Source organism: Chelonia mydas, chromosome 6 (assembly GCF_015237465.2).
Source record: "Chelonia mydas isolate rCheMyd1 chromosome 6, rCheMyd1.pri.v2, whole genome shotgun sequence".
Taxonomy (NCBI): Eukaryota; Metazoa; Chordata; order Testudines; family Cheloniidae; genus Chelonia; species Chelonia mydas.
Window position 1 is genome coordinate 100,184,837 of NC_051246.2, and position 26,552 is coordinate 100,211,388.

Here is a 26,552-nt window from a genome sequence, read left to right on the forward strand (position 1 = left end):
AGCAAAGGAGGTAATCTTTTCAAAGACGCTTTTGGCTCCATGTGCCTTTCAGGATCTGATACACTGGAGTTCAGAATACCATTTAGATGGTGTTTTTCCATTGCTCTAAATTAAACATTTTCAAATAGATTAAATATGCATCTATTCTTTAACTTCTTGAGTTTTTGTAGTCAAGTTTAGCAAAGACAGACCCACAAAGTATAACTAGTAGGTATATTCACTGCAAGAGCCTTGTCTGCAATCTTATTTGTGCCTCTTACAGGTGAACCTTAGATTATTAAAATTGCATTCCTTTGTGATTTAGATCAATATATCTCTATTTTATATATGTATCTATGTATGTATATTACCTACCAAATATTGAAGGTCTGAAATTATTACCTTGTCCTCTTTGGTATCACTTGAAAACTTTTATGTATACATTGAGTGGGATTTATTACATTATCCTAGAACTGTGCATGAGATATTTTGAGCTATATAACTTTTGTGACAGATATGGTATTTCCTGAAATACTCTTGAAACACCTCATGGTTTTTTAAATTTATGTATTATTGTGGGCTGGACTGTATGTAACTTCTTCATGGGGAGATGTCACAAACATTGCAACTCCATGCAGCATCTTTGGGGTCCATTGTTTTAAATGAATGTTTTATGTATGACTGTTCTATTCCATGCGGAAGAGCTACCACAGCTCCTACAGGAACTAAAACAATAGATGATTAAGGCAAATCAGGCAGGTTGTAATCTCCCCAGAGAGATACCACCTCCTGGGGAGGCTCACATATACTAGCGCAAACTACATTCCCCACAGAGACCAACAGGCAAAGAAAAGACTTTGGGATAAATAGCCTGAGTTTAAATTGACTCAGAGCCTTTTTTTCTGATCCAACAAATGGAGAGACCCTTCTGTCCAAGGGAGCTCCAATTCTTCCTGGGAAGGGTTGGAAGGACTTTGGCCTCCTGGGGCCCGATAAGACATATGGGTGATCTCTGGCAAGCTTATTAACATGCATGTATGGTCTTTTATTGTTTTTAATGTTTTCTCTGTAATACTTTCACCTTAAGAATAAATGTGCTTGCTTATAAAGGACTGCGTGGTAACTTATAATTGCTGCCAATTATGTTGTTCGTAGCCTTGAAAGAGAAATCAAAGTGACGATGCTGGCCTGTTTAGGCAGTCTGGCTTGCTGGGACTATCACAGTGTAAGCAGGGAACTGTGTAACCTGGAAAAGCCCCTGGTCAGGAGGGAGAGACACATGGGTCTCCACCCAAGAGATGTGACAGCTGAGGAGCCTGGAGCCTCAGGGGTGCTTCAAGGGACCATGGAGGGGGAATATGGTGCAATTGCCCTGAATTGTGACAACTATTAATGGCATAACTATTATTTATAAAAACTAGACTAACCTCTCCAAGGCAGGCATTACGTTTTCCTGCATGCTGTATTACACCTAGCACAATGGGCTGATGATCTTTCTTGGGGTCTCTGACACTACCATAACAGAAATTAATTTTACTATTAATAGGAGTTAGAAAGAGATAACCTACTGATATATGCATGTGTCAAAAATCATACAGAATACATAACAATAACTATCTTAGGTATAACAGACAATGCTGCAGTTAAAAATACAAGAAAAACATGCCTTTCCTTACCTGCTCTATGCCAGAATTTCATGTGTTTAATTCCAGCTGTTATCAGTTTATCAGGCATATAAGGATTAACTTTAACAACAAAAATCTTATCTTTGCTTCCTCTGAAATAAAAAAGTAAAATATTTCACTGCCTTGATCCACAGACAAATGTATACACTCATATTTTTCTGTAAAAACAATGAGGAGTTCTTGTGACACCTTAGAAACTAACAAATTTATTTGGGCATAAGCTTTCGTGGGCTAGTACCCACTTCATCAGATGTACACAGATTTTCTGTGTGAATGTCCAGCTTACTAATGTCTATCTCACAAAACATTCCTATAGCTCTTAACCATTCTTTTATTAGGAGAAATAGGAAGGCAGACCATTGAACTAAAGGTATTGAGTTTGTCTAACTCTTAATTTAACAGTTTGCAGATTAGAAATCTGGAGAAACTGCTCTACTTCAGCAATCCACTCAACAGCATTTTCTTTGTAAAAGAACATACTTGACCCAAAATAATGCAATGATATTTATTCTTTGGGAATGAAGCCTTGATAGCAAACTAAGGGCTGTAAGGTTACATTAATTGCAGACTGTATCTACAACAGTTTCTCATTCTGAAAATCAATGACAATGTCCATACACTTTTTATTGAACTTTTCCATCATTCTAGTGGACTTAAACAATAATGGGTATGACATTGTTTGTCACATCTATCTTACAATACCTATCTTCAGAAGTTTTTGAAAAAAAAAAAACCCTGTCATCTTTGTTTGCTGACACATTTTGTATTTCTTTGTATGTTCCTAAATACAGACACACAATACACAGCTACAGGGACTACTGTTTTGAAAGATCCCATCACTTTGAGCTATATTTCCTATCTATGTAAGCGAAAGTTATTTACCAGTAATTCCGTTTCTCTGAAAATATCATTTTGTAAGAGTCTCACTCATGGGTATTTGCTCCTTAGTGCAAGAATGGGAGAACTCCTCTAGCTTTTAGCTTCCTAAGATTTTTTGACTCTGAGGGCACCACAAGCCAGTCCGTTACTAACCACTTTACACCACAATCTGTCATATATAAATGCTGTCCTCCAACATTGCAGTCAATTTCAATGACAGAGTTTGAGGTGAAGCTCCCCAGATAGAAAAGCCAATCCGAAATGATCAACATAAGATTAAAAAAGGGCCCCAGGGGAAAAAAATCAGTAAAAAAAGGTGCAAGAGAAAAACACCTGAGAAAAGGCTCTGAGCTCTAATGGTAGGACAACACATGAAATCCTACAACATGTAATCTACTTTGAAAATAAGTTATTGAGCATGACGAGTCTAAAACAGGAGTCCATTCTGGAGGTGAAATCCAAGCAATAAATGCCTAATATATGTATGTGGAGTAGACTATGTATCTGCTTTGAGATTTCTTAATGAAAATATACCTGAAGCAGGAGATGGTGACAGTGTTGCTTCAAAATGAGTGTACCTTGACAATACCTTTAGTATCAAGCAATCCTGGTGTTAGCTATATAAAATGCAATCATATTGTCTTCTTAACAATATACAGTACTGCCCAGTAAAGTGGCATCAAATGAAAAAGATGGGTGGACTTTCTGAAGGCTTTTGTCTTTTCCAAAAACAACACTAAGCACCTTCAGACATTAAGTGTAGGGAGAGGAGTATTCCGCAATGGACATGCAAAACACACTGGCAGGACAAACAGCTTATTAAAGTGGAATTCAGACACCAACTTAGAGAGCAATCTTCAATATGTCCACTGTATTGTCTTATCCTTGTAAAATCTGGTATACGCTGGGCCTGTTACTAGGGCTCTGCAAGCTGAACTCACTGCTACCAGGTAAAAATTACTTTTCTTGTCAGAAACTTAAGCTCAGAGAGACTGAGTTGCTTAAAAGGAGCTTTCATCAATTTTGTCATCTTGATATTAATATCCCACGACACAGGAGGCTTTTTAACTGGAGGTTTTAAAAGCCTCAAGACCTGCATGAACCTGACAAGGGACTGCACAGACATTGCACTGGTTGACCTTCAATTAGTTCACTATTGGCCAGAATGGCTGCCAAACATACCTGGATGTAGTTAGTCTTTCACTTAGACATGTGAAAAGACTAGTCAAGTAGCTTTTCTGGTGAGAACAAAGTGTCCATTCAGTCCTGTTTGCATGACTCCACAAACCTATTTTTAACTGTAGGAACTGGAGTTGTAGGTGCTTCTCAAGTCTCCTTGGAAGCCCTCTACCAGTATAGAACTACCCTCGTCTCCAGAATAATTATGTCCAAGTGCAGTTCCTATAGAGATAAAAATTCACTGGGTGCGTAATCCTCTGTATTGGCTCCCCATACCAGGTTAGACACATCTGTGGCTGCTAAAGTTTGGAGAGGAGGTATTTTAAGGTCAATTTGTAATTGGTGATTGTTCCTGAACTGTCAACAGGTCAGAGTAGCCTGGAGACTGTCTGCCATCAGATGAGATGTGAAAGTTCCTGTACTACTTACTTCCACTGGAATTGCAGGGTCTGCAGAGCTTACCTCATATGTAGGGCCCTACCAAATTCATGGCCATGAAAAACGCGTCACGGACCATGAAATCTGGTGTCGCCCCATGAAATCGGGTCTTTTGTGTGCATTTGCTCTCTACTATACAGATTTCACGGGGGAGACCAGCATTTCTCAAATTGGGGGTCCTGAACCATAAGGGAGTTGCAGAGGAGTCGCAAGGTTATTTTAGCGGGGTCATGGTATTGCCATCCTTACTTCTGCACTGCCTTCATTGCTGGGCGGCCAGAGTACGGTGGCTGTTGGCCGGGTGCTCAGCTCTGAAGGCAGTGCTCCACCAGCTGCAGCACAAAAGTAAGCATGGCAATACCATACCATGCCACCCTTACTTCTGCGCTGCTGCCTTCAGAGCTGGGCAGCCGGAGGGTGGTGGTGCTGACTGAGTGAGGGCCCAGCTCAGCAGGCAGCAGCCTAGAAGTAAGGTTGGCAATACCATACCAGTCCATCCTTACTTCTATGCTGCTGCTGACAGCGGCTCTGCCTTAAGAGCTGGGATCCCGGCTAGAAGCCACCGTTCTCCAGCTCCCTAGCTCTGAAGGCAGCACGACCACCAGCAGCAACACAGAAGTAAGGGTCGCAGCACCCCCACCCCCCCCGCCCCCGATAATAACTTTGCAACTCCTCCACAACTTCTTTTTGGGTCAGGACCCCTACAATTACAACACTGTGAAATTTCAGATTTAAATATGTGAAATCATGAAATTTATGATTTTAAAAATCCTATGACAGTGAAATTGACCAAAATGGACTGTGAATTTGGTAGGCTCCTACTCACACGCAAACATGTCCTGGATACCACAAATAGCATTGCAGCCATGAGACCGAACGTTAGTAGCATTGTCTAAACCAGTGGTTCCCAAACTGGGGTTCATGAACCCCTGGGGGTTTGCGAAATATTACATGGGTTCTCGGGAAAAAATTCCCTAATGGCAGACAGAGCTGTCCCTAGGGACCCCGGCCAGCACGGGGCCAGCAGCCCGAAACCCCTGGACTTCCAAGAGCTAAGCAGATCAAAGCAAGCATATCTATCACACTGAGGAGATTTAAATGTCAAGACTCCTTATAAGAAATGGAAAGGGAGGTGGATATTTTTTGCTGTTTTTAAAATTAAATAGGCAGCTAGTATTGTTTTTAAAATTATTATGAAGAACAAGTTTAAGCTTTGTTGTAATGTGCGTTGTTTGCCTGGACTGCTCAAGACCTGAATGCTTTTGTAGAAGGAACTCTTTGAGTTGGCTTCTTAAATACCTTCATGCTGTTTCAAATCTGATACTCCTTGATGAAACATAGGAGGCTTATTCAAAGTGATACAAGCTACGAAAGTGAGATCTTGGAAGAGTGTTGCCGTTTTCATAATGCAATAAAAATACTGTAATGATAAATAATAATTAATAATAAATAGTGTGTAATAAGCATGTCACAAAAACAAATTTTATATTTCCAAGGTCACTGCTTTTATAATTTATACTCAAGTAAAGGAGGAAATCCCTGGAAATATTCATTTTTAGGAGGGAGTTCACGAGACCTGACATTTTAGTGAAAGGGGTTCACAGGTTGTTAAAGTTTGGGAACCACTGGTCTAAACTTACCTGCTGACTCTCTTGCTGATCTGTTGTGCCCAACTAGGAATGTCTACGATCCTGTTCTGGAGAAGGAAAATTGATTTGAGCTGTCTAGTGGGGCTCCTGTATACTTCAATTGTCTGCGGGGGACTGTTGAGAATGTGGGTAGTTTTTCACATATCCTAGTGACTCCATTCTGGTAGTGATATGGGCTGTTCTTTCACATGATCCAAAGTAGTGTCCTTAATCAGCCAATCAGCCAACTTAGTGAATGTGCATGCTCCCAGACTGGGCAGGTAGGCAGTGACTTTCATCAAGAAATTTGTGAACATACACAGAGCAGACACCAATTCAAGAGATAAGACAGTGAAGGAAGTGATGTTCCTTTACCTTATATCTGAAAGCTTGAAGAGCATTCTAAGGTGCATGCAAGCATTCAGTTCTAGAGCACATAGCAATTAAACTTCATCTAAGACAGTTGTAGTGGCTTCCAGGGTAACTATCTACAATTGTTTTTTTGACCCGATACTGATTCAGTTCCCTGAGATCCAAGAAGGGCCAGAGATTTCCCATCTTTTTTCTGCCTGAAAGTATGTAGAATAAAATTCCTTTCCTTCTTTCACCCAGTGGCCCTGGCTTTAAGATCCTCTTTGTCAGGAGGGACAAGAGTGCCTGTAGCATTTCTTCTTCACATTGCTATGCCTGAGAGCACTCTTGAGAATGAGGAGCACAATTTGGAAGACTTTCTGAGAACCATTTGTAGGGGGGCACCACCTCATCCAATGAGCTCAGTATCATCTCCTTCAAATACCAAGACAGGTCAGCAATAATGTCAGGCAAAACTGGCACTGGGCCCTGCCACTCAGAAATTTTGACTGACTCAGGCTTTAGTACTCCAGGCCAGCCTTGTGCCTTCCTAAGGTGCCTGAAGGAGAGCTTGTTGGACTGCCCCATGTTTCCTCAGCACTTGGAATTACATTTCCAGATATATCTAGTACCCCTGTACATCATGAATGATGCCAGTGCAGACAATGTAACAAACATGGTCATCAGTTTTAAACACTGTTTTGCCACACAGGCCAAGTTTGAAACTGCAGAGCAGTCTTTTTAACTCCTTGTCTGCATACCTGAAATAAAAGAACAACGCTTCCTCAGCTCTCGTCCCCTAATGCCCCTACTCTACTTGCACTACATTGATGACATCTTCATCATCTGGACCCATGGAAAAGAAGCCCTTGAGGAATTCCACCATGATTTCAACAATTTCCATCCCACCATCAATCTCAGCCTGGACCAGTCCACACAAGAGATCCACTTCCTGGACACTATGGTGCTAATAAGCGATGGTCACATAAACACCACCCTAGCCGGGAAACCTATTGACCGCTATTCCTACCTACATGCCTCCAGCTTTCATCCAGACCACACCACACGATCCATTGTCTACAGCCAAGCTCTGCCATACAACCGCATTTGCTCCAACCCCTCAGACAGAGACAAACACCTACAAGATCTCTATCAAGCATTCTTACAACTACAATACCCACCTGCTGAAGTGAAGAAACAGATTGACAGAGCCAGAAGAGTACCCAGAAGTCACCTACTACAGGACAGGCCCAACAAAGAAAATAACAGAACGCCACTAGCCGTCACCTTCAGCCCCCAACTAAAACCTCTCCAATGCATCATCAAGGATCTACAACCTATCCTGAAGGACGACCCATCACTCTCACAGATCTTGGGAGACAGGCCAGTCCTTGCGTACAGACAGCCCACCAACCTGAAGCAAATACTCACCAGCAACCACACACCACACAACAGAACCACTAACCCAGGAACCTATCCTTGCAACAAAGCCCGTTGCCAACTGTGCCCACATATCTATTCAGGGGACACCATCATAGGGCCTAATCACATCAGCCACACTATCAGAGGCTCGTTCACCTGCACATCTACCAATGTGATATATGCCATCATGTGCCAGCAATGCCCCTCTGCCATGTACATTGGTCAAACTGGACAGTCTCTACGTAAAAGAATAAATGGACACAAATCAGACGTCAAGAATAACATTCAAAAACCAGTTGGAGAACACTTCAACCTCTCTGGTCACTCGATTACAGACCTAAAAGTTGCAATTCTTCAACAAAAAAACTTCAAAAACAGACTCCAACGAGAGACTGCTGAATTGGAATTAATTTGCAATTAACTTAGGCTTGAATAGAGACTGGGAGTGGATGGGTCATTACACAAAGTAAACTATTTCCCCATGTTTATTCCCCCCTCCACCCTCCACTGTTCCTCAGACATTCTTGTCAACTGCTGGAAATGGCCCACCTTGATTATCACTACAAAAGGTCTTTTCCCCCCCGCTCTCCTGCTGGTAATAGCTCACCTTAAGTGATCACTCTCGTTACAGTGTGTATGGTAACACCCACTGTTTCATGTTCTCTATGTATATAAATCTCCCCACTGTATTTTCCACTGAATGCATCCGATGAAGTGAGCTGTAGCTCACGAAAGCTTATGCTCAAATAAATTTGTTAGTCTCTAAGGTGCCACAAGTACTCCTTTTCTTTTTGCGAATACAGACTAACATGGCTGCTACTCTGAAACCTGTCTAAATGAAAAGCGTTACCGGTGCACCAAAGGGAACATCAGACCAAAAGACACAACAAGTGCTGAGCACCAAGATAGATGTAGGAATGAGAAAGATATCTTTATTACTTACAGCTCAGCACCTAACAAGCTTTGGTTTGGAGTGCTGAGAACAACAATGCAACAGAGCTAAGGTGCTAGCCAAAAGAAAACACATACATATGGTAAAAAGGCTCTATATTAATGGGTGGCACATAAAGCAGTGTGCCAAAGTTCTGAGAAAATATGTACCAAATTATGACAAAAGCAGAATCCAATGTGCCTGTCGCAAAAGACATCAGAAATTTAGAAATACTGTACTTCACCAGACTGAAAAGAAGAGTTGGATCCAGGAAAGAACACATGAAGAGCGTCAATGTTGTGTGCACAATAGGCACTGAATAAAAAATTTCAAATTTGTCCTATGAAGGGCCCCAGGACCCTTCTATTGTGGAATGAAAGCATGTAACTGTCACCCAGATTTTGTGTGCTAGAGTCAAAGAGTTGCTAACATTATCTGAACTGCAAAATAGAGAAATAACTATTTTGCACATCAAAATTGTGAAAGTGGAAATATGAAGCATGTTTCTTTTTCCGGTTACTGAAAATATACTGTTGAGCGAACATTTCATTGTCCACGTTTGGACACTAGATCAGCATTTTGAATTATTCATGAAGTTTTTGGACCAGTTACTGTAAGAGAGGGTTACTCACCTTGTGCAGTAACTGAGGCTCTTCAAGATGGTTGTCCCTGTGGGTGCTCCACTTTAGGTGTCTTGACGCTCTGCGCTTGTAATCACAGATTTGTGGTAGCAGTGCCCAGTTGGGTCGCAGACATGCCATAGCTGTCTCGTGCTGTTCCAAGCGGTTACATAGGGGTGCACAGCCAACCATCCCCCTGTTTCTTCTCTACCTCAGAGGATCGGCCTGAAACTCAGAAGTAGAGAGGAGCTGGGAGGGTAGTGGAGCTCCCACAGGAACAACCATCTCAAAGGACCTCAGTTACTGCACAAGGTGAGTAACCCTCTCTTCTTATTCAAAGAGTGTCCCTGTGGGTGCTCCACTTTAGGTGACTGTTGAGCAGTGCCCCTCAGTGGAGGAGAGGGGCTTTGGAGTTGGTCTATTAATGGTGGATAACACCATAAGTCCAAAGTGTGCATCTGATGCTGATTGTTGTTCTAAAGCAGGGATTGGCAACCTTTGGCATGTGGCCCGCCAGGGTAAGCCCCCGGCAGGCGGGGGCCGATTTGTTTACCTGCTGTGTCTGCAGGTTCGGCCGATTGCAGCTCCCACTGGCCGCAGTTCGCCACTCCAGGCCAATGGGGGCTGCGGGAAGCTTGGTGGGCCGCGTGCCAAAGGTTGCCGATCTCTGTTCTAAAGCATAGTGTTTAGTGAAAGTATGGACTGATGCCCATGTATCTGCTCTACAAATGTCAGTGATAGGGACATCATTGAGATAGGCCACAGATGCTGCCAGTGCTCTGGTGGAGTGTGTGCAAACTCCCGATGAGGGCTGTAGATTGCTGTTTTGATAGCACAAATGGATAAATCCTGATATCCATTTGGATAGTCTCTGTTTTGAGATGGTTTGACCCATCTAGCGTTCTGTTATGGAAACAAATAGTCTAGGTGATTTTCAAAATGTTTTTTTTTTCAATGTAAAAAGTTAATGCTCTGCGAACATCAAAAGTCTGAAGTGAGGCCTCCCTCCTGTCCACATGTGGCTTAGGAAAAAATACAGGTAAGTAAATGGGTTGGTTTAAATGAAAGGGAGAGGCAACTCTGGGTATGAATTTAGGATGCGGTTATAGGATTACTTAATCTTTAAAGAATGTTGTATAAGGTGGGTATGCCATTAATTCTCCCACCCGTCTGGCAGACGTGATGACAATGAGGAAAGCCACCTTCAGGGATAAGTGCAACAAAGAGCAGGTTACAAGGGGTTCAAATGGCTTTTCCAGGAGTCTGCGTAGAACAAGGTTGAGGTCCCACATGAGTGTAGGGTTTCTAACTGTGGGTGTAACAGAGCACAGCTGGCTCTCCTGGCTCCTGCCTCTGCTAGGCTCAGATAAAGTCACTCAGAGACCCTGGGGTTCAGGAACCACTGGTACTTTTATTTACAAGTATGTGCTCCCACCACCGTCTCACCATATAGCGTACACAGTTCTTGGTTCCTTGTGGCTGAACCCAGGAGGGAAGGTCTTTCTCCCTGCCTAGACTCCCTCGCTCTCCTCCATCCCACCACCCTGGCTTCCTTCTTCCCAGCCTCTTATATAGCATTGGCTAATTGGGCTGGCAGCTGGCTCTCATTTCCCAATTAGGGCAGGTTCTTTCCAGACAGCTCCACTTTATTCACTTAAATGGGGCTAGCGTGGCAGGGGGCTGATTCTGCAGTTTTTTTGCTCAGCACCATGTCACGGTAGGATAAGTATTCTCAATGCCTGTAAGGAAGCGCTTAATCATCGGGAGAGTAAATATGGTGACCCTGTTTACCTTGTCATGGAAGGAGGTAATAGCAACCAAGTGTACTCTGATGGAGCTTGTGAATAGCCCCGATTTTTTAAGTTCTAGTATACTGTCCAGGATCCTTGGTAAGGGGGACGATTGTGTTAAGATCTGTTTATCTTGGCACCAGGTGCAGAATTGTTTCCACTTATGGATTTATGTCTTTTTTGTACTTAGTCTCTGACTGTTCAGTAATATATCTTTTACTTCCTCTGAACAGGCCTTCTCAACCCCAGTCAGCCATGGAGTAACCAGGACTTGAGGTGGAGTACTGTGAGGTTGGGGTGATGGACGCGTCCCACATCTTATGATAGAAGGTGAGGTACTAAGGGAAGGCTTTGAGGTGGTTTCACTGCCATCTGACACAAGTATGGGAACCATGTTTGTCTGGGCCATGTGGGTGCTCTGAGAATGACCTTGGATTTGTCCTTGCTTGATCCTTTGAATGACTTGGCTTAGGAATGGGGTCGGAGAAAATGCATACATCAATGGTGCCTCCCATTTTATGAGGAGAGTGTCACCTAGGGAGTGGTGTCCCAATCCAGCTTTGGAGCAATATTGTGGGCACTTGGCATTCTGAGCTGTTGCAAATAGATCTATGACGGGGAACCCCCATAGTTTGAATATGGAGTTGAGAATTCCAAGGTCCATCTCTCACTCGTGAGTTTGTGAAAAATCCATGCTTAGTACATCCGCTGTTGTATTCTGACATCCTGGCAGATAGGATGCAGATATCTCTATGTTGTTGATGATGCACCAATTCCAAAGGTGTATTACCTCTGTACACAGGGAGTATGATTGTGCTTCCCCTTGGTGGTTTATACAAAACATGCATGCTATATTGTCCATGAGGATCTTAATGGCATTGTTCTTGATTAGAGGGAGAAAGTGGTCACATGCATTTCAGACTGCCCTTAGCTCTAGTAAATTTATGTGCAGGTTGGACTCCGCTGGAAACCAGAGGCCTTGGACCATACTGTTTTGTAGATGTCCCCCCCCCCCCAAACCTATTAGGGAAGCATCTGTCATGATTGTCATGGATTGAGTTCTTTGTTGGAAAGGGCAGACATTCCTTGGTTGTGTCCACCATGTTAACGAGTCTTTTATTCCGCGAGGCATCTGTTGAGAGAGTATCTGGCAGTACATACACTGTTAGAAGCCAGACTGGCAAGCATCTTATGTGGAGTCTGGCATGCTTGACCACAAATGTTGTTGCTGACAAGTGCCCCAGAAGTTGTAAACACGTTTTAGCGGATGTTTGTGGGCTGTCCCTCAACACTGAAATTAGATTGACTAGAGCGAGGAAGCGTTGTTGGGGTAATGTTGCTGTTGGTGTTAGACAGTTGAGATAGACTCCTGTGAATTCCAACTTTTGGACAGGAACCAGTGTAGACTTTTGTGCATTTATATGCAACCGTAGGTTCGTGTAAAGGGTTATTGTGCTCTGCGTGGCGTTTATCGCTTCTTGCCATGTTGGTGCCCATATGAGGCAGTTGTCAAAGTATGGAAATATCATTACTCTGTGTCTGCAGAACTGAGTTGCAATGACAGGTAGAACCTTGGAAAAAAACTTTGGGGCAGTGGATAGGCCGAAGGGTAGTACTCTGCATTGGAAATGCTGTTTCCCTAGGGTGAATCTCAAGAATCTTGTGTGTGATGGGTGGATGTTAATATGAAATAAGCATCCTGAAGGTCAAAGGCCAAGAGCCAATCTCCCTTCTCTAATGCCGGAATTATTGTGGTTAGAGTCACCATTTTGATATATTCTCATGAATTTGTTGAGTTTTCGTAAATCCAGGATGGGTCTCCATCCGCTGGTCTTTTTCTGAATTAGAAAATGGTGTGAATAAAAACCGCTTCCCCTGTGTTGCGATGGTACAGGTTCCACGGCACCTATTTGTACAAAGTAGTTTATTTCCTGTTCTAACAGGTGCTTGTGAGAGGGGTCCCTGAAGAGGGACAGGAAAGGGGGGTGGGTAGGTGGGACAGAAGTAAAGGGGATGGAGTAGCCCTTCTGGATAATCCCTAAAACCCATTTGTCTGTCGTGTTGCTGTTCCAGACTGGGTAGTATGGTGACAGACGGTCTCCAAATGGGCAGGGAACCGTTTCTGGTTCCAGAGTAAGAGAGTGTGGAGGTCTTGTGCCCTCAACCACACCTTCAAAATGATTGTCTAGAGGTGGATTATCAAGACGTCGAAGGCTGATCTTGGTTATGCCAACATCTGTTCTTTGTTTATGCCGTTGGTCGTACTGTCTTTGGAGCTGAGAGTATGGCGTAGACCAGAATCTCTGATTGTAAAACCTGCTCTGTTTCTTTTTGTTTGCAGGTATGTAAATACCAAGGGTTTTTAAGGTTGCCCTTGAGTCTATTAGTATGTAATGAGACATCGGTTTTGTCTGCAAAGTTTCTGACCCTCGAAGGGTAAGTTCTCGACGGTTGCCTGGACCTCTCTTGGGAACCTGGAGAGGTAGAGCCAAGATGCACAGCGCATGACCATAGATGTTGCGATGGAACGTGCTGCCGTATCTACAGAGTCAAAGGAGGTCTGTAGGGCCATCCTGGTGATGAGAGACCCCTCAGAAATGTTTGCCTTGTATTGTTCTTTTTTGTCATTGGATAAATTTTCAATAAAAGTTTACATTTTGGAGAACAGATTGCATGTATATTTGGCCAGCAGGGTTGCACAGTTGGCTATGTGGAACTGAAGTGTAGCTGAGGAATAAGCTTTCCGCCAAAAAAGGTCCAGCCTTTTCCAATCCTTATCGTATGGGATCATTTGGGACTGGTGTTGTTTCCCCCTTTGGTTCACTGTCTCCACTACTAAGGAGTTTGGTGTGGGGTGTGTAAATAGGAACTCAGCCCCTTTTGCTGGCATGTAATATTTTTGTCAGATCTTTTACATGAGGGTGGTGCTGTAGCAGATGTCTGCCAGATTATTTTTTTTGCAGGCTCCATGCCTGCATAATTAATTGGCAGAGCTATCTTTGCTGATGGGTATGCCTGGGGTACGTCTCAGAGCTTATGTTGGGCTTCTGGTAGCTGAGCCAACGAAATGTCTAGGGATTCAGCAACCCTTTTGAAGAGGTCCTGAAAGGATTTGAAATCATCCCCCATGGTAGGCGGTGGTGGCATGGTTTCGTCTGGTGACAGCGAAGAGAGATGAGTAGGCAGCAAAGTGTCATGCTCAGCTATGTCCTCAGGTTCCTCAGTGTCCTCCTCTTGTGTTTCTGAGGGTGCCAGAACAGTTGGTGAAGGAGATCTGGCTGTTCTGGACTAAGGGGAGTTAGGAGAGCTGTGGTTTTGGGCCCCATACATTGCCCATGGATCCCAGTATGACCAGTTAGGTGGGAATGGTATGTGGAGTGGTGTCCATAGGTGACCACATCCTCTCATATCCGCAGGTAGTTGGTGATGAGATGGTCCTGGCTTGGATGAGGAGTGGCAAGCAATATATATTACTGCATCATCTTCTTCCTCATCACTGGAGATAGGGGAGGCTGATCTGCAGGGAGTAGTCAGCTGGTTTGGTACTGTTCTGGATGAGGTACCCTCGGTGGCGAATAAAGATTCAGGCATTGAGGTCACTATCAGGTCCGCATGCCTCATAAATTACTGCGGAACTGTGAGGCTCGGTGTCGGAGACGACATGGTGGACTGCCTGGGAGCATGAGTTGAAGCTGCCGGTGCCAAGGATTTAGAGCTGTATGGCATAGGTACAGCAAGTGGCGCCATTGTACCGCTTGGTGCCAAGATCTTCTTCGGCTCTGTGGGTGCCGAGCTGGAATGTTTCAGTTTAGCGCGTGAACCTCCTTTAGAGCTTGCCTGCATAGGGTCTTTAGCTCTTCAGGAACTCTCGGTGCCGGACATTCCTGGTGCCTCGCGGTCTGGCACTCTCAGTGCCATCGATACCGGAGCAGATTTTTCAGTTAGAGATTGCTTTCTTTTAGGTGATTCTCCGTGCAGGGACGTCTGCGATCGCTTTTTGATAGCCTTTCTAGAAATAGGCTCTTTGGCAGCTGTTGTCGAAGTAGAGCCCCTGTCAGAGGCTGCCGCTGTCGACCGTTGGCCAGGGGGTGACCTGGACTTGGGGTCGGAGACTGGCCTGAGGGATTTCTCCTTCATGAGAAGCTTCAGTTGGAGATCTCTGTCTTTTCTTGTCCTGCCTGTCAGCTTTCTGCAGTGTGGGCACTTTTGAGTAATGTGTGTCTTGCCAACAAAGCAGACACACTGAGCCTGGCTGTCAGAGACCAGTATGGAGAGTCTGCAAGTCAGGCAGCATTTAAAGCCAGGTGAGCCAGGCATGCCCAAGGGAGTCAGTCTCTTAGAGAAAAACTGGGGTAAACCTGCCGGAGAGACAGGGGTAGAAAGGGAAGGTAAAGGGAGACTTTTTTGTGTGAAAATTAAAGAAATTAGAGTAAGGCAAGGGGATAAGGAAGCTAATTACAACAATCACTATGAACTATCTACTATAAATCTTATCTGAGGTAAGAGAAGGTGCTGCTGATTGCTCCCACTCAAGCCAAAGATGACAGAGAAGGAACAGGAGGATGGTTGGCTGTGCACTGCTATGTAACCGCTCGGAGCAGCACAAGACAGCTATAGCACATGTGCAGCCCAACTGGGCACTGCTACCAAAAATCTCCAATTACAAGTGCAGGGCATCAATACACCTAAAGCGGAGCACTCATAGGGACACTCCTTGAAGAAGAACATAGCTTGTGACACACCATGGTGGGTCCAATAATTCTTGGAACTGAAGTCATCTTTGGCACAAGGGTCATATGCCTTGTAAACAAATACATATATAGAACCACTGAAGATTGGGGAACTTTCCAAAAATTCTGACAGCATCTGCTGATTTGGGAGAATTTGTTATTATCATAAATATTACTGAATCAAACGTGAATCAACTGTGTCAAATGACTGTAGGGGAAGACTCCTGATTCATCAAGGGACCTCAGGAGAAAGTGAGGACAGTAACTATTATGAGCCATTGACAAAGAAGGCATATTCACGCCTGAACAATCTAGCTTGACAGAAAGTCTATGTTCCTCTCCCCACAAGTGGCCATTAAGAGGTAAGGAACCAGCAACTGCTAAAGCTTGCCAGAGAGAAGCATATGAAGCTTCCTAGTCAGCTTGCCAGGAGACCTACTAGCAAGAACCAACTGAACCAAGACCATTATGGATCATTTCTGCAACTGCAGCAATATCTTCTAAAGACAGTGTCTGATCTGAAGAGCTTGAACTACTACCTTAAAAAGAAAACTTAATTATTTGAGGATGGCAAGGTTGCCCTGGTTCCACAGCTACCAGTTGCGCAGCCAAGTTTCCACAGCCTCAGAGCAGAGGGTTGGGGAGGGAGGAGTAAGGACCTGCAACAAAAGGGCATCCCTGGAGAAAGCAGTTGTCATCTGAGAGCACCAACATAGGAAAGGGCTGAAGGAGCCACAGCTGGAGACCTACCACGAGAAGGTTTTGAAAAAGAAAAGTAGATACCAACATCTGCAGAAGGGCTGAAAGCGTACATCTGGTGAGTGCAGCTGCTACATGGAAGGTAGATGAGGCCCAGAAAAACAGCGTCAGCACCAGCTGCACGCAGGAGCCTCAAGGTCCAGTAGCTGCCGAAAGGAGAAGCACCAGACCCAACTGCATGGAACAGGAACATTAAAGAAAGACATGTGAGTGTGTGTGGTGTTTGAAAGGCAAGTAGTGTGCATGCATGTGCCGCAGAAATGGTGAGGAAGTGTGTGCAGCTGTAACTGGTAAGGATGGAGGGGGAAGAGTCACTTGCAGCCAATGATTCAGCTTGGAAAGGGACTTGTATGCAGTCTGTGACTATGTAATATTTTTTTGGCATGACAAGTTACAGAAATGGCAAACGGAGGTGTGTGTAGTGAGTTTTAAAGAAACTGTTTCAAAAGATACTAGGCAGTTACTCACACATCAAAGAAATGTTAAAGAACATTTCTTTTCTTCCAGTAAGAACAAATCTCTTATTTCTTATCTCGAGTTCGTCACTTAACTTACATAGCAATGGTTGTTGATTTTACTTTACCTACAGCTTTTCTCCTTAAACAAAGTTTTAAGTCTATGCTAAAAGCCATTGATTCGGTGAATCAACAAGCAAGGGAAACTGCTCATTTATGTCTCAGTAGTGTTCTCACTTTGTATCCATTCTGTCCATTGGCATTTGAAACTAATTTTGGTATAGATTTCAGAATGAAGTTAAATGTTTACCTTACTGCTGAAAGCTTCTCTCCTTTTTTCCAGTCCCAGAGCACAATAGTATGATTGTCATCTATGCCAACAGATGCCAACCGTTTGCCATCCGCTAGAAAAGGAAATGTATGGTAAGAGAGTGGGTAGAGAGCATTACTCTGCAATAACAAGAAATCAAATTATTATACTAGATATACTATAAATCATACAAAACACTACTTGTAATATTATGAGATGAAAGAATGTACAAACAGATAAACCACAGCTGATGTGTTGTAGTTAGCCAGATTTTTTATATGAATGGTCTAGTGGACAGAGTATAGGATTTGAATCCAAGAATTTCCAAGTTCTAATTCTCCCTTTGCCATTAACTTAGTGCAAGATCTTAGACTAGTCATTTAATTTCATTATAGATTTTAATCTTGGACTTTTAGGATTTTGGCACAGGAATTATTGATGTTGCTAGCTTTTTCAACAGTTGGGAAATGCCAGGTCACCTAAAGCAGAGTCATTGCCTTCCTGTTCCTCTACACTAGAAGCATACTTCACCTTAGTATCCTCCACATCAGCACTCATCCTCAAGAATATCCTTTTGTAACAGGGTAGTTGACTTCCTGTGATGGGCTTGTAAAAAGAGAACAAGTCCATCTCAGGCACCTATAAGTAATTCACTGCAAACCTCCATGGTGTGCTGACTTGGTCTCTTGGTCTCTTTCTTTCCTTCTTTGCTTTCCTCTCTTTTGAACAGACCCAAGATCCTGAACTCAGTGGATTAGTCAATCTTTACAGTTTCTTACAATATTCAGATATGAACAAACTTTGGATCCATCCTTTAATTTCCACTTACGAAGCCGAGTACCTACAAGGTAAAGACTCACTGTCCTTCGAAGTCAGACTTAGATGCCTTTAATGCCACTTCAAAGATGAGAAAAGTGAAAATTCATCTTTCCATATTGAAGGCATAACATTTTGATACATCAGGCATCAGCTAGGCAGGCACCCCTCATCCAGACATGTTAGGCAACACACAGGTTGGTCAGACACCAACATTTTTTCCCATAACAACAAAAATGATCTGATTTCTTGTCAAACATACTGATCTGTTGGTCCAAAAATACCACATGCCTGAACAAAAGGCTAACTGAGGCATACAGCAGACAAATACAAAAAGGTGACAGGCCATAGAATAGAACTAGAGATTCTCCTAAGTATGGTTAGGCTCACACAACGGCGATAATATTAATTAAAACTAACTACTAATAAAACAAACTTTAACTGATAAAACAAGGTAATTAGATACTATGATGATGAGGGGCTGTAAGTACAGTACATAGAAACAATAAAACATAATAAAGAATAGTCAAAGTTACAGTAGATGGAAAGAACAGGAAGTGAGTTTTTGTTTTACTGCCTCAGTGACCAAAGTATCTCAGAGATGTCTGTGGCTATGACTCCTTACAAAGTTGTGATGCAAATATTCATATTCCCAAGAGACTAATGACATGCGTCCAAAAGACAATGCAATATGCACAACCACAAAATCAAAGTTGGAGAGATGGAGGGGAAGAATGGTAGCAAAATTGATGCCAGTTTTCCAGACTGGATTATACTACACAAAGAAAAATAAAACAGTTGTATATTATAAAATCTCGTTAGTTCTTTAATATGCCTCATACTTGACTAAATGATTCATTCTTAGAATGTAAAAAATACTACATACATCTCAGTTTCACAAAGGCATCAGACAGCAGTAGCAGTAAATACCAAAAATATACAATCTAATATTTTATAGGTCTACAGGAAGGGTTTTTTGAGTTCTGCATGTGAAGCATATTAGACCTACCTTCCACTGCACAGGCCTACAAGTATAGTATAGGTAGGTTTGCTTGTTTATAAAAAAAAATGTAAATTGAATGTAGCCAGCCATTCAGGATGGTATTTCAATAGATTATATTGATACAGAAAGAATGCAAACCAAAACCTGTACTAATCCACAAATGATACAATGTATTACATTAATCATCTAATAACTAGTTAGACATTTCCAAAGTAGCATGTCATTAATCATATTTTTGAACAAACTCCCATGCTATTAAAAGATTTTCAGAAAGGTCTAATATTTTCTTATATACATTTAAAACAACCAGATGACTTGTTTTGTAGACCTGTGGAGGCATGTTTTTGACCTGCATAGAAAGGAAAATGGCTAATTTTGTTGAATGACCACAAGATGTGCCCATATTATTTCCCACTCCAATAGCTCCTTGAATTACAGCTGATGCTTCTATTGCTTCCTCAGCTTAAAGATTTATAAAGTGCATTAAAAAGTGAAATTTGCTACTTCCCGGTAAAAAATGGTTACCTACTTTTCACAACTGTTGTTCTTCGAGATGTGTTGCTCATGTCCATTCCATTCTAGGTGTGTGCATGTCCACATGCACAGTTGTCAGAATTTTTTGCCTTAGTGGTATCCGTAGGGCTGGCTCTGGCGCCCTTTGGAGTGCCGCACTCATGTGCTGGTATGTGAGGCACCGCTGGGCCTATGCCCTCTCAGTTCCTTCTTGCCGGTAACTCCAACAGAGGGGTAGGAGGGCAGGTAATGGAATGGACATGAGCAACATATCTCGAAGAACAGTTACGAAAGGCAGGTAACTGTTTTTTCTTCTTCGAGTGCTTGCTCATGTCAATTCCATTCTAGGTGACTCTCAAGCAGTATCCCTGGAAGTGGACTTGGAATTCACAGTTGTGCGACTTGTAACACTGCTCTACCAAAGCTGGCATTGTCATGGGCCTGCTGGGTGGTTGAATAATGCAACACAAACATATGAATGGATGACCAAGTAGCGACCCTGCAGATATCTCGAATCGGCACCTGGGCCAAGAAGGCTGCTGAAGAGGCTTGCACTGTAGCAGAATGAGCAGTTACCATCGCCGTAGAGGGTACCTTTGCCTGCTCATAGCAAAACCTGATGCAGGCAATGATCCATGATGAAATCCTCTGTGTAGAAATCGGGAGGCCCTTCATTCTGTTTGCCACCGCAACAAAGAGCTGCATTGACTTCTGGAATGGTTTAGTCCTTTCAATATAAAAAGCCAGCACTCTCTTAACATCAAGAGAGTGTACTCTGCACTCCTTGTCTGACTTATGAGGTTTCGGGAAGAAAACCAGTAAATATATGTCCTGGTTCGTATGAAACTGTGAAACTAACTTGGGCAAGAAGGCTTGGTGCAGTTGCAGTTGAACCTTATCCTTATAGAACACCATATAGAGCGGTTCCGAGGTGAGAACTCTAATTTCGGAGACCCTGCAGGCTGATATTATAACTACCAGAAAGGAGACCTTCCAAGAGAGCAGCAGAAGGGAACAAGAAGCTAATGGCTTGAAGGGTGGACCTGTGAGCCTAGACAGCATGAGGTTCAGGTCCCAAGGAGGGACAGGGTCACGGACTTGAGGGTAGAACTGCTCTAGACTTTTCAGAAACCGAACCTGCATGTCATGTGCAAAGACTGAACTGCCTTGTGCTGGAGGGTGGAAGGCTGAAATAGCTGCCAAGTGGACTTTGATCATTGAGAAAGACAGGCCCTGGAGCTTGTGATGAAGAAGATAGTACAGGATCAACTGGAGAGAGGCCTGGTCAGGCCAAAAACCCTGGTCCGAAGCCCAACATGTGAACTGTTTCCAGGGCTTTCTGCTACCCATGAGGACCTTTTGAACGCAGGCCAAGCATGCCTGTTCTTCCGCATTCAGCCATGCAGCAACCAGGCTGTCAGGTGCAGAGGTACTAGGTTCAGGCGCAGGAGGCGTCTGTGGTCTTGGGAAAGCAAGTCCAGCTGGAGTGGAAGCTGTAGCAGAGCTGCTATCGAGAGGATTAGCAATGTGCCCAACCAGTGCTGGCGAGGCCAGACAGGAGCTATTAGGATTATCATCACCTTGTCCTTCTTGATTTTCATGAGGACTCTGTGGATTAGAGGCACTGGCTGAATGCGCATAGCAGCGCCCCCGACCATGGGAGCAAGAAGGCGTTGAACAGAGAGCTTCTGTCGTTCCCGTGAATCAAGCAGAAAATAGGGCACTTCCTGTTCCGCCTGGAAGTGAATAAGTCCACCTGAGGAGTCCCAGACCTCTGGAAGATCAAGCTGACCACTTCTGGATGGAGTGACCTCTTGTGGTGAGATGAGAAGATCCTGCTGAGGCAATCCGCTAACACGTTCCTGGTAGCTGTAAGGTGCGAGGCCACAGAGATAAATGGCATGCTGCACACAGAAGTGCCACAGCCAGAGAGCTTTCTGGCAAAGGGCTGACGACCGGGCTCTGTCTTGCTTGTTGATATAAAACCTTGTCACAGTATTGTCTGTCAGGTCTGGACCACCTTGCCCTTCAGGTGATGCTGGAAAGCCTGGCAGGCCAAGCGAATCATTCTGAGCTCTCTGACATTTATGTGGAGGGATCAATTGTCTCGCCAACAATGACCTTGCATGCTGAGATCACAGAGGTTGGCTCCCCAACCCAGATCTGAAGTATCGGAGCCCTGAGTGGCCGATGGGGATGGGGTCACAAAGGGAACTCCCTCTAAGTCTGAGTCAGGATCTGACCACAACTTCAGGGATGACCATGTGACTTGGTACCATGACTACCTGGTCCAGATCATGTCTGTTGGGGACACAGACCGACGCCAACCATGCTTGCAGGGGCCAGAAATGAAGCCGTGCATGCACACCACGTAAGTGCACGCTGCTATGTGGCCCAACAGCTTTAGGCATATGCGCGCAGTGGTGAGAGGGAAGACCGTCACATGAGCTATCAGGTCAGCCAAGCTTGGAGACGGCCCCTCAAGAGGAAGGCTCTGGCTTGTGTAGAGTCGAGTATCACTCCTATGAACTCTATATGCTGCACCAAGATCAGGGTGGATTTCTTTTCATTTATCAACAGACCCAGCTCACGACAGGTGGATCCTTTGCACCTAGTCCTGAGATTTTCCCTTGATGATCCAGTCATTGAGATATAGATAGACCTGAATGCCTTGATGCCTCAGGTAAGTGGCCACTGGTACCATACACTTTGTAAATAGTCTCGGGGTTGATGAGAGGCCAAAGGGTAGCACCAAAATTGCAAATGGCGCTGGCCCACCACAAAACAGAGGAACCATCTGTGCCCTGGAAAGATGGAAATATGAAAGTATGCGTCCTTCAAATCAAGGGTGGTGTACCAATTTCCTGGATCCAGGGAGGGGATGTTGGAGGCTAGGGAGACCATGTGAACCTCAACTTCTTGAGATATTTGCTGAGGCGCTGCAGATCCAAAATGAGTCTTAAATCCCTTTTTGCTTTCGGGATTAGAAATTAGTGGGAGTAAAATCCTCTCCCTCTCAAGTCTTGAGGGACCTCTTCCATGGCCCCCGCTCGTAGAAGGTTTTCCATCTCCTGAACAAGGAGTTGCTCATGAGAAGGGTCCCCAAAGAGGGACGGGGAAGGGGGAGTGGGAGGGAGGAAGGAGTTGAGAACTGCAGGGTGTAGCCCAAAGATATTATACTGAGAACCCAATGGTCTGAGGTTATTCACGACCATGCCAACCGGAAGGGACACAGATGGTTGAGGAAAGAATTGGATGATGGATCCTGGAGTCTGACTGGGGCATCGTCCTCATGCGCACCCTCAAAATGCCTGTCTCAGGCCCCTTTGGTGTCTCGCAGGGCTGGGCTGGGCAAGTAAATGGGAGGAAGAGGGGCGACGGCATTTAAACCCCTGTCTCTTTCTTTCCTCCTGAAGGCACTTTGCTGAGGAGGCCTCCAGGACCTGGGTGGCGGAGGAGGACGGAACTGCTTTCTTGATGCCTGTGGTGTGTGGGGCCCAGCAAATGCAGAGTGGCTTGGGAGTCTTTGAGACCATGCAGTCTCCCATCCATTTGCTCCGAGAAGAGCCCCTTGCTTTCAAACGGAAGGTCCTGAATGCAGGGCTGCATGTCCTGGAATAAACCTGAGGTTTGAAGCCAGGAACTGTGCCTCATTACCACACAGAGGCAATGACTCTGGCAGCTGAATTGGCTGCATCCCAACCCGTCTGGTGGGAGCCCCTTGCCAACCCCTTTCCCCTCTTCCAGGATGGTTATGAACTCCTGGCCAAGGTCCTGTGGGAAAGCATCCTTAAACTTGTTGAGGGAGTCCCATAGATTAAAGTTATACCTCCCCAACAGGACCTGGTGTTTGGACACCCTAAACTGGAGAATGGCCATCTAATATATTTTTCTTCCAAAAAGATCCAATCTTTTGACATTCTTATTTTTAGGTGTGGCTGCTCACCTGACCCTGCCTGTCCCTTTCGTTGGCTGCCTATACAAGCAGTGACGGGGGGGGGGGGAGGAGAGGGGGCGTGTAGAGATATTCAAACCCCTGAGCAGGGACATAATATTTCCTTTCGGCCAGTTTGGAGGTGAGTGGAATGGGTGAAGGGGTTTGTCACGGTACCTTAGCCATCTTTAGAACACCCTCATGGACCAGCAGCCCAAGCCGTGCCAGGGTTGCCGCTGTTAGCATGTCGAAAAGGGCATCTGACTGTTCTGCCAGTTCCTTGGCCTCCAAGCCCTGGTTAAAAGCCACCCTTTTAAGCAGGGCTTGGTGCTCTTTGAAGTCATCAGTAGGGCTGGTGTGTGAGGGGCCTCTGATGACGACAGCACCAGGGCCAGAGCACTTTCCCCCATTGGGGAGGGCTCCCTTGGCATTGGCACCTGATCCTCCAACCCCGCCTGCATTGGAGTCTGCGCTGTGTTCCAAGTCTGGTACCGGTGGTTGCTTGTCCAAAGCAGCCAGGGAGAAGTTGTGCGAATATGGCACCAGAATCATTAGCATGCCCCACGGGTTCCAATAGGGCCATTGGCCCTGCTGCCACGCAGCCACAGCCAGTGCTGCGCTGGTCTCTGGAGCCGAAAGAGATCAGTGCTTCCTTGGTGAGGGGCTAAACTCCCACTCAGACCAGTCACCTTCCAGGTACCTGGCTACGCAGGTAGCGTCGGACAGAAGGCTTTGGATTCTTTGACCATGGGATGGTGTTCCAAGAAGGAGGAGTGCTAGGCAGAGACGGGCTCCACCTAACGAAGAGAGGGAAGAGCATCTTCGTAAGCAGGCTGGCTAACCTAGTGAGGAGGGCTTCAAACTAGGTTCACCGGGGGAAGGAGACCAAAGCCCTGAAATAAGTGGGGCAGTGGAATACCATGAGGAAGCATGAGCAGGAGAGCGCAAGAGGGGAGGACTCCTGCCTCATACTAAGAAAGCAGGACGATCAGCGAGTTATCTTAAGTGCCTATACACAAATGCAAGAAGCCTGGGAAACAAGCAGGGAGAACTGGAAGTCCTGGCTCAGTCAAGGAATTATGGTGTGATTGGAGTAACAGAGACTTGGTGGGATAACACACATGAATGGAGTACTGTCATGGATGGATATAAACTGTTCAGGAAGGACAGACAAGGCATAAAAGGTGGGGGAGTTGCATTGTATGTAAGAAAGCAGTATGACTGCTCAGAGCTCCAGTATGAAACTGCAGGAAAACCTGAGAGTCTCTAGATTAAGTTTAGAAGTGTGAGCAACAAGGGTGATGTCGTGGTAGGAGTCTGCTATAGTCCACCAGACCAGGGGATGAGGTGGACGAGGCTTTCTTCAGAAAACTAATACAAGTTACGAGATCACAGGCCCTGGTTCTCATGGGGGATTTCAATCACCCAGATATCTGCTGGGAGAGCAATACAGCGGTGCACAGACAATCCACGAAGTTTTTGGAAAGTGTAGGGGACAATTTCCTGGTGCAAGTGCTGGAGGAACCAACTAGGGGCAGAGCTCTTCTTGACCAGAAGATGGACCCTGTACTTCAGAAAAGGAGACTGACTCCCTCAGGGAGCGATGGGCAGGATCCCCTGGGAGAATAACATGAGGGGGAAAGGAGTCCACGAGAGCTGGCTGTATTTTAAAGAATCCTTGTTGAGGTTGTAGGAACAAACCGACCCAATGTGTAGAAAGAATACTAAATATCGCAGGCGACCAGCTTGGCTTAACCGTGAAATCCTTGCTGATCTTAAACACAAAAAAGAAACTTACAAGAAGTGGAAGATTGGACAAATGACCAGGGAGGAGTATAAAAATATTGCTCAGGCATGCAGGAGTGAAATCAGGAAGGCCAAATCACACTTGGAGTTGCAGCAAGCAAAGGATGTTAAGAGCAACAAGAAGGATTTCTTCAGGTATGTTAGCAAGAAGAAGAAGGTCAAGGAAAGTATGGGCCCCTTACTAATGGGGGAGGCAACCTAGTGACAGAGAATGTGGAAAAAGCTAATGTACTCAATGCTTTTTTTGCCTCTGTCTTCATGAACAAGGTCAGCTCCCAGATTACTGCACTGGGCTGCACAGTATGGGGAGGAGGTAACCAGCCTTCTCTGGAGAAAGAAGTGGTTCCAGACTATTTAGAAAAGCTGGACGAGCACAAGTCCATGGGGCCGGATGCACTGCATCCAAGAGTGCTAAAGGAGTTGGCGGATGTAATTGCAGAGCTATTGGCCATTATTTTTAAAAACTCATAGTGATCAGGGGAAGTCCCGGATGACTGGAAAAAGGCTAATGTTGTGCCCATCTTTAAAAAAGGGAAGAAGGAGGATCCTGGGAACTACAGGCCAGTCAGCCTCACCTCAGTCTCTGGAAAAATCATGGAGCAGGTCCTCAAGGAATCAATTTTGAAGCACTTAGAGGAGAGGAAAGTGATCAGGAACAGTCAGCATGGATTCACCAAGGGCAAGTCATGCCTGACTAATCTAATTGCCTTTTATGATGAGATAACTGGCTTTGTGGATGAGGGGAAAGGAGTGGACATGTTATTCCTTGACTTTAGCAAAGCTTTTGATATGGTCTCTCACAGTATTCTTGCCAGCAAGTTAAAGAAGTATGGACTGGATAAATGGACTATAAGGTGGATAGAAAGCTACGTAGATCGTCGGCTCAACGGGTAGTGATCAATGGCTCCATGTTTAGTTGGCAGCCAGTATCAAGCGGAATGCCCCAAGGGTTGGTCCTGGGGCTGGTTTTGTTCAATATCTTCATTAACGAACTGGAGGATGGCATGGACTGCACCCTCAGCAAGTTTACAGATGACACTAAACTGGGAGAAGTGGTAAATATGCTGGAGGGTAGGGATAGGATACAGAGGGACCTAGACAAATTAGAGGATTGGGCCAAAAGAAATCTGATGAGGTTCAACAAGGACAAGTGCAGAGTCCTGCACTTAGGACGGAAGAACCCCCTGCACTGCTACAGACTAGGGACCGAATGGCTAGGTAGCGGTTCTGCAGAAAAAGACCTAGGGGTTACAGTGGACAAGAAGCTGGACATGAATCAACAGTGTGCCCTTGTTGCCAAGAAGGCTAACAGCATTTTGGGTTG

General features: G+C 44.7%; 1 protein-coding gene across 4 annotated transcripts in view; it reads right to left on the reverse strand.

The window, feature by feature from the left end:
• The window catches only part of EML5 (EMAP like 5), a 299,416-nt gene that overhangs the window by 112,015 nt on the left and 160,849 nt on the right, over positions 1–26,552 (reverse strand). For all 4 annotated transcript variants that reach the window (XM_043547824.1, XM_007055929.4, XM_043547826.1 and 1 more), the window contains exons 16-17: positions 17,157–17,250; positions 1,656–1,756 (exon numbers count right to left, since the gene is read on the reverse strand). In XM_043547824.1, the coding sequence (XP_043403759.1) occupies positions 1,656–1,756; positions 17,157–17,250 (195 nt within the window). The remainder of the gene's footprint in view (positions 1–1,655; positions 1,757–17,156; positions 17,251–26,552) is intronic.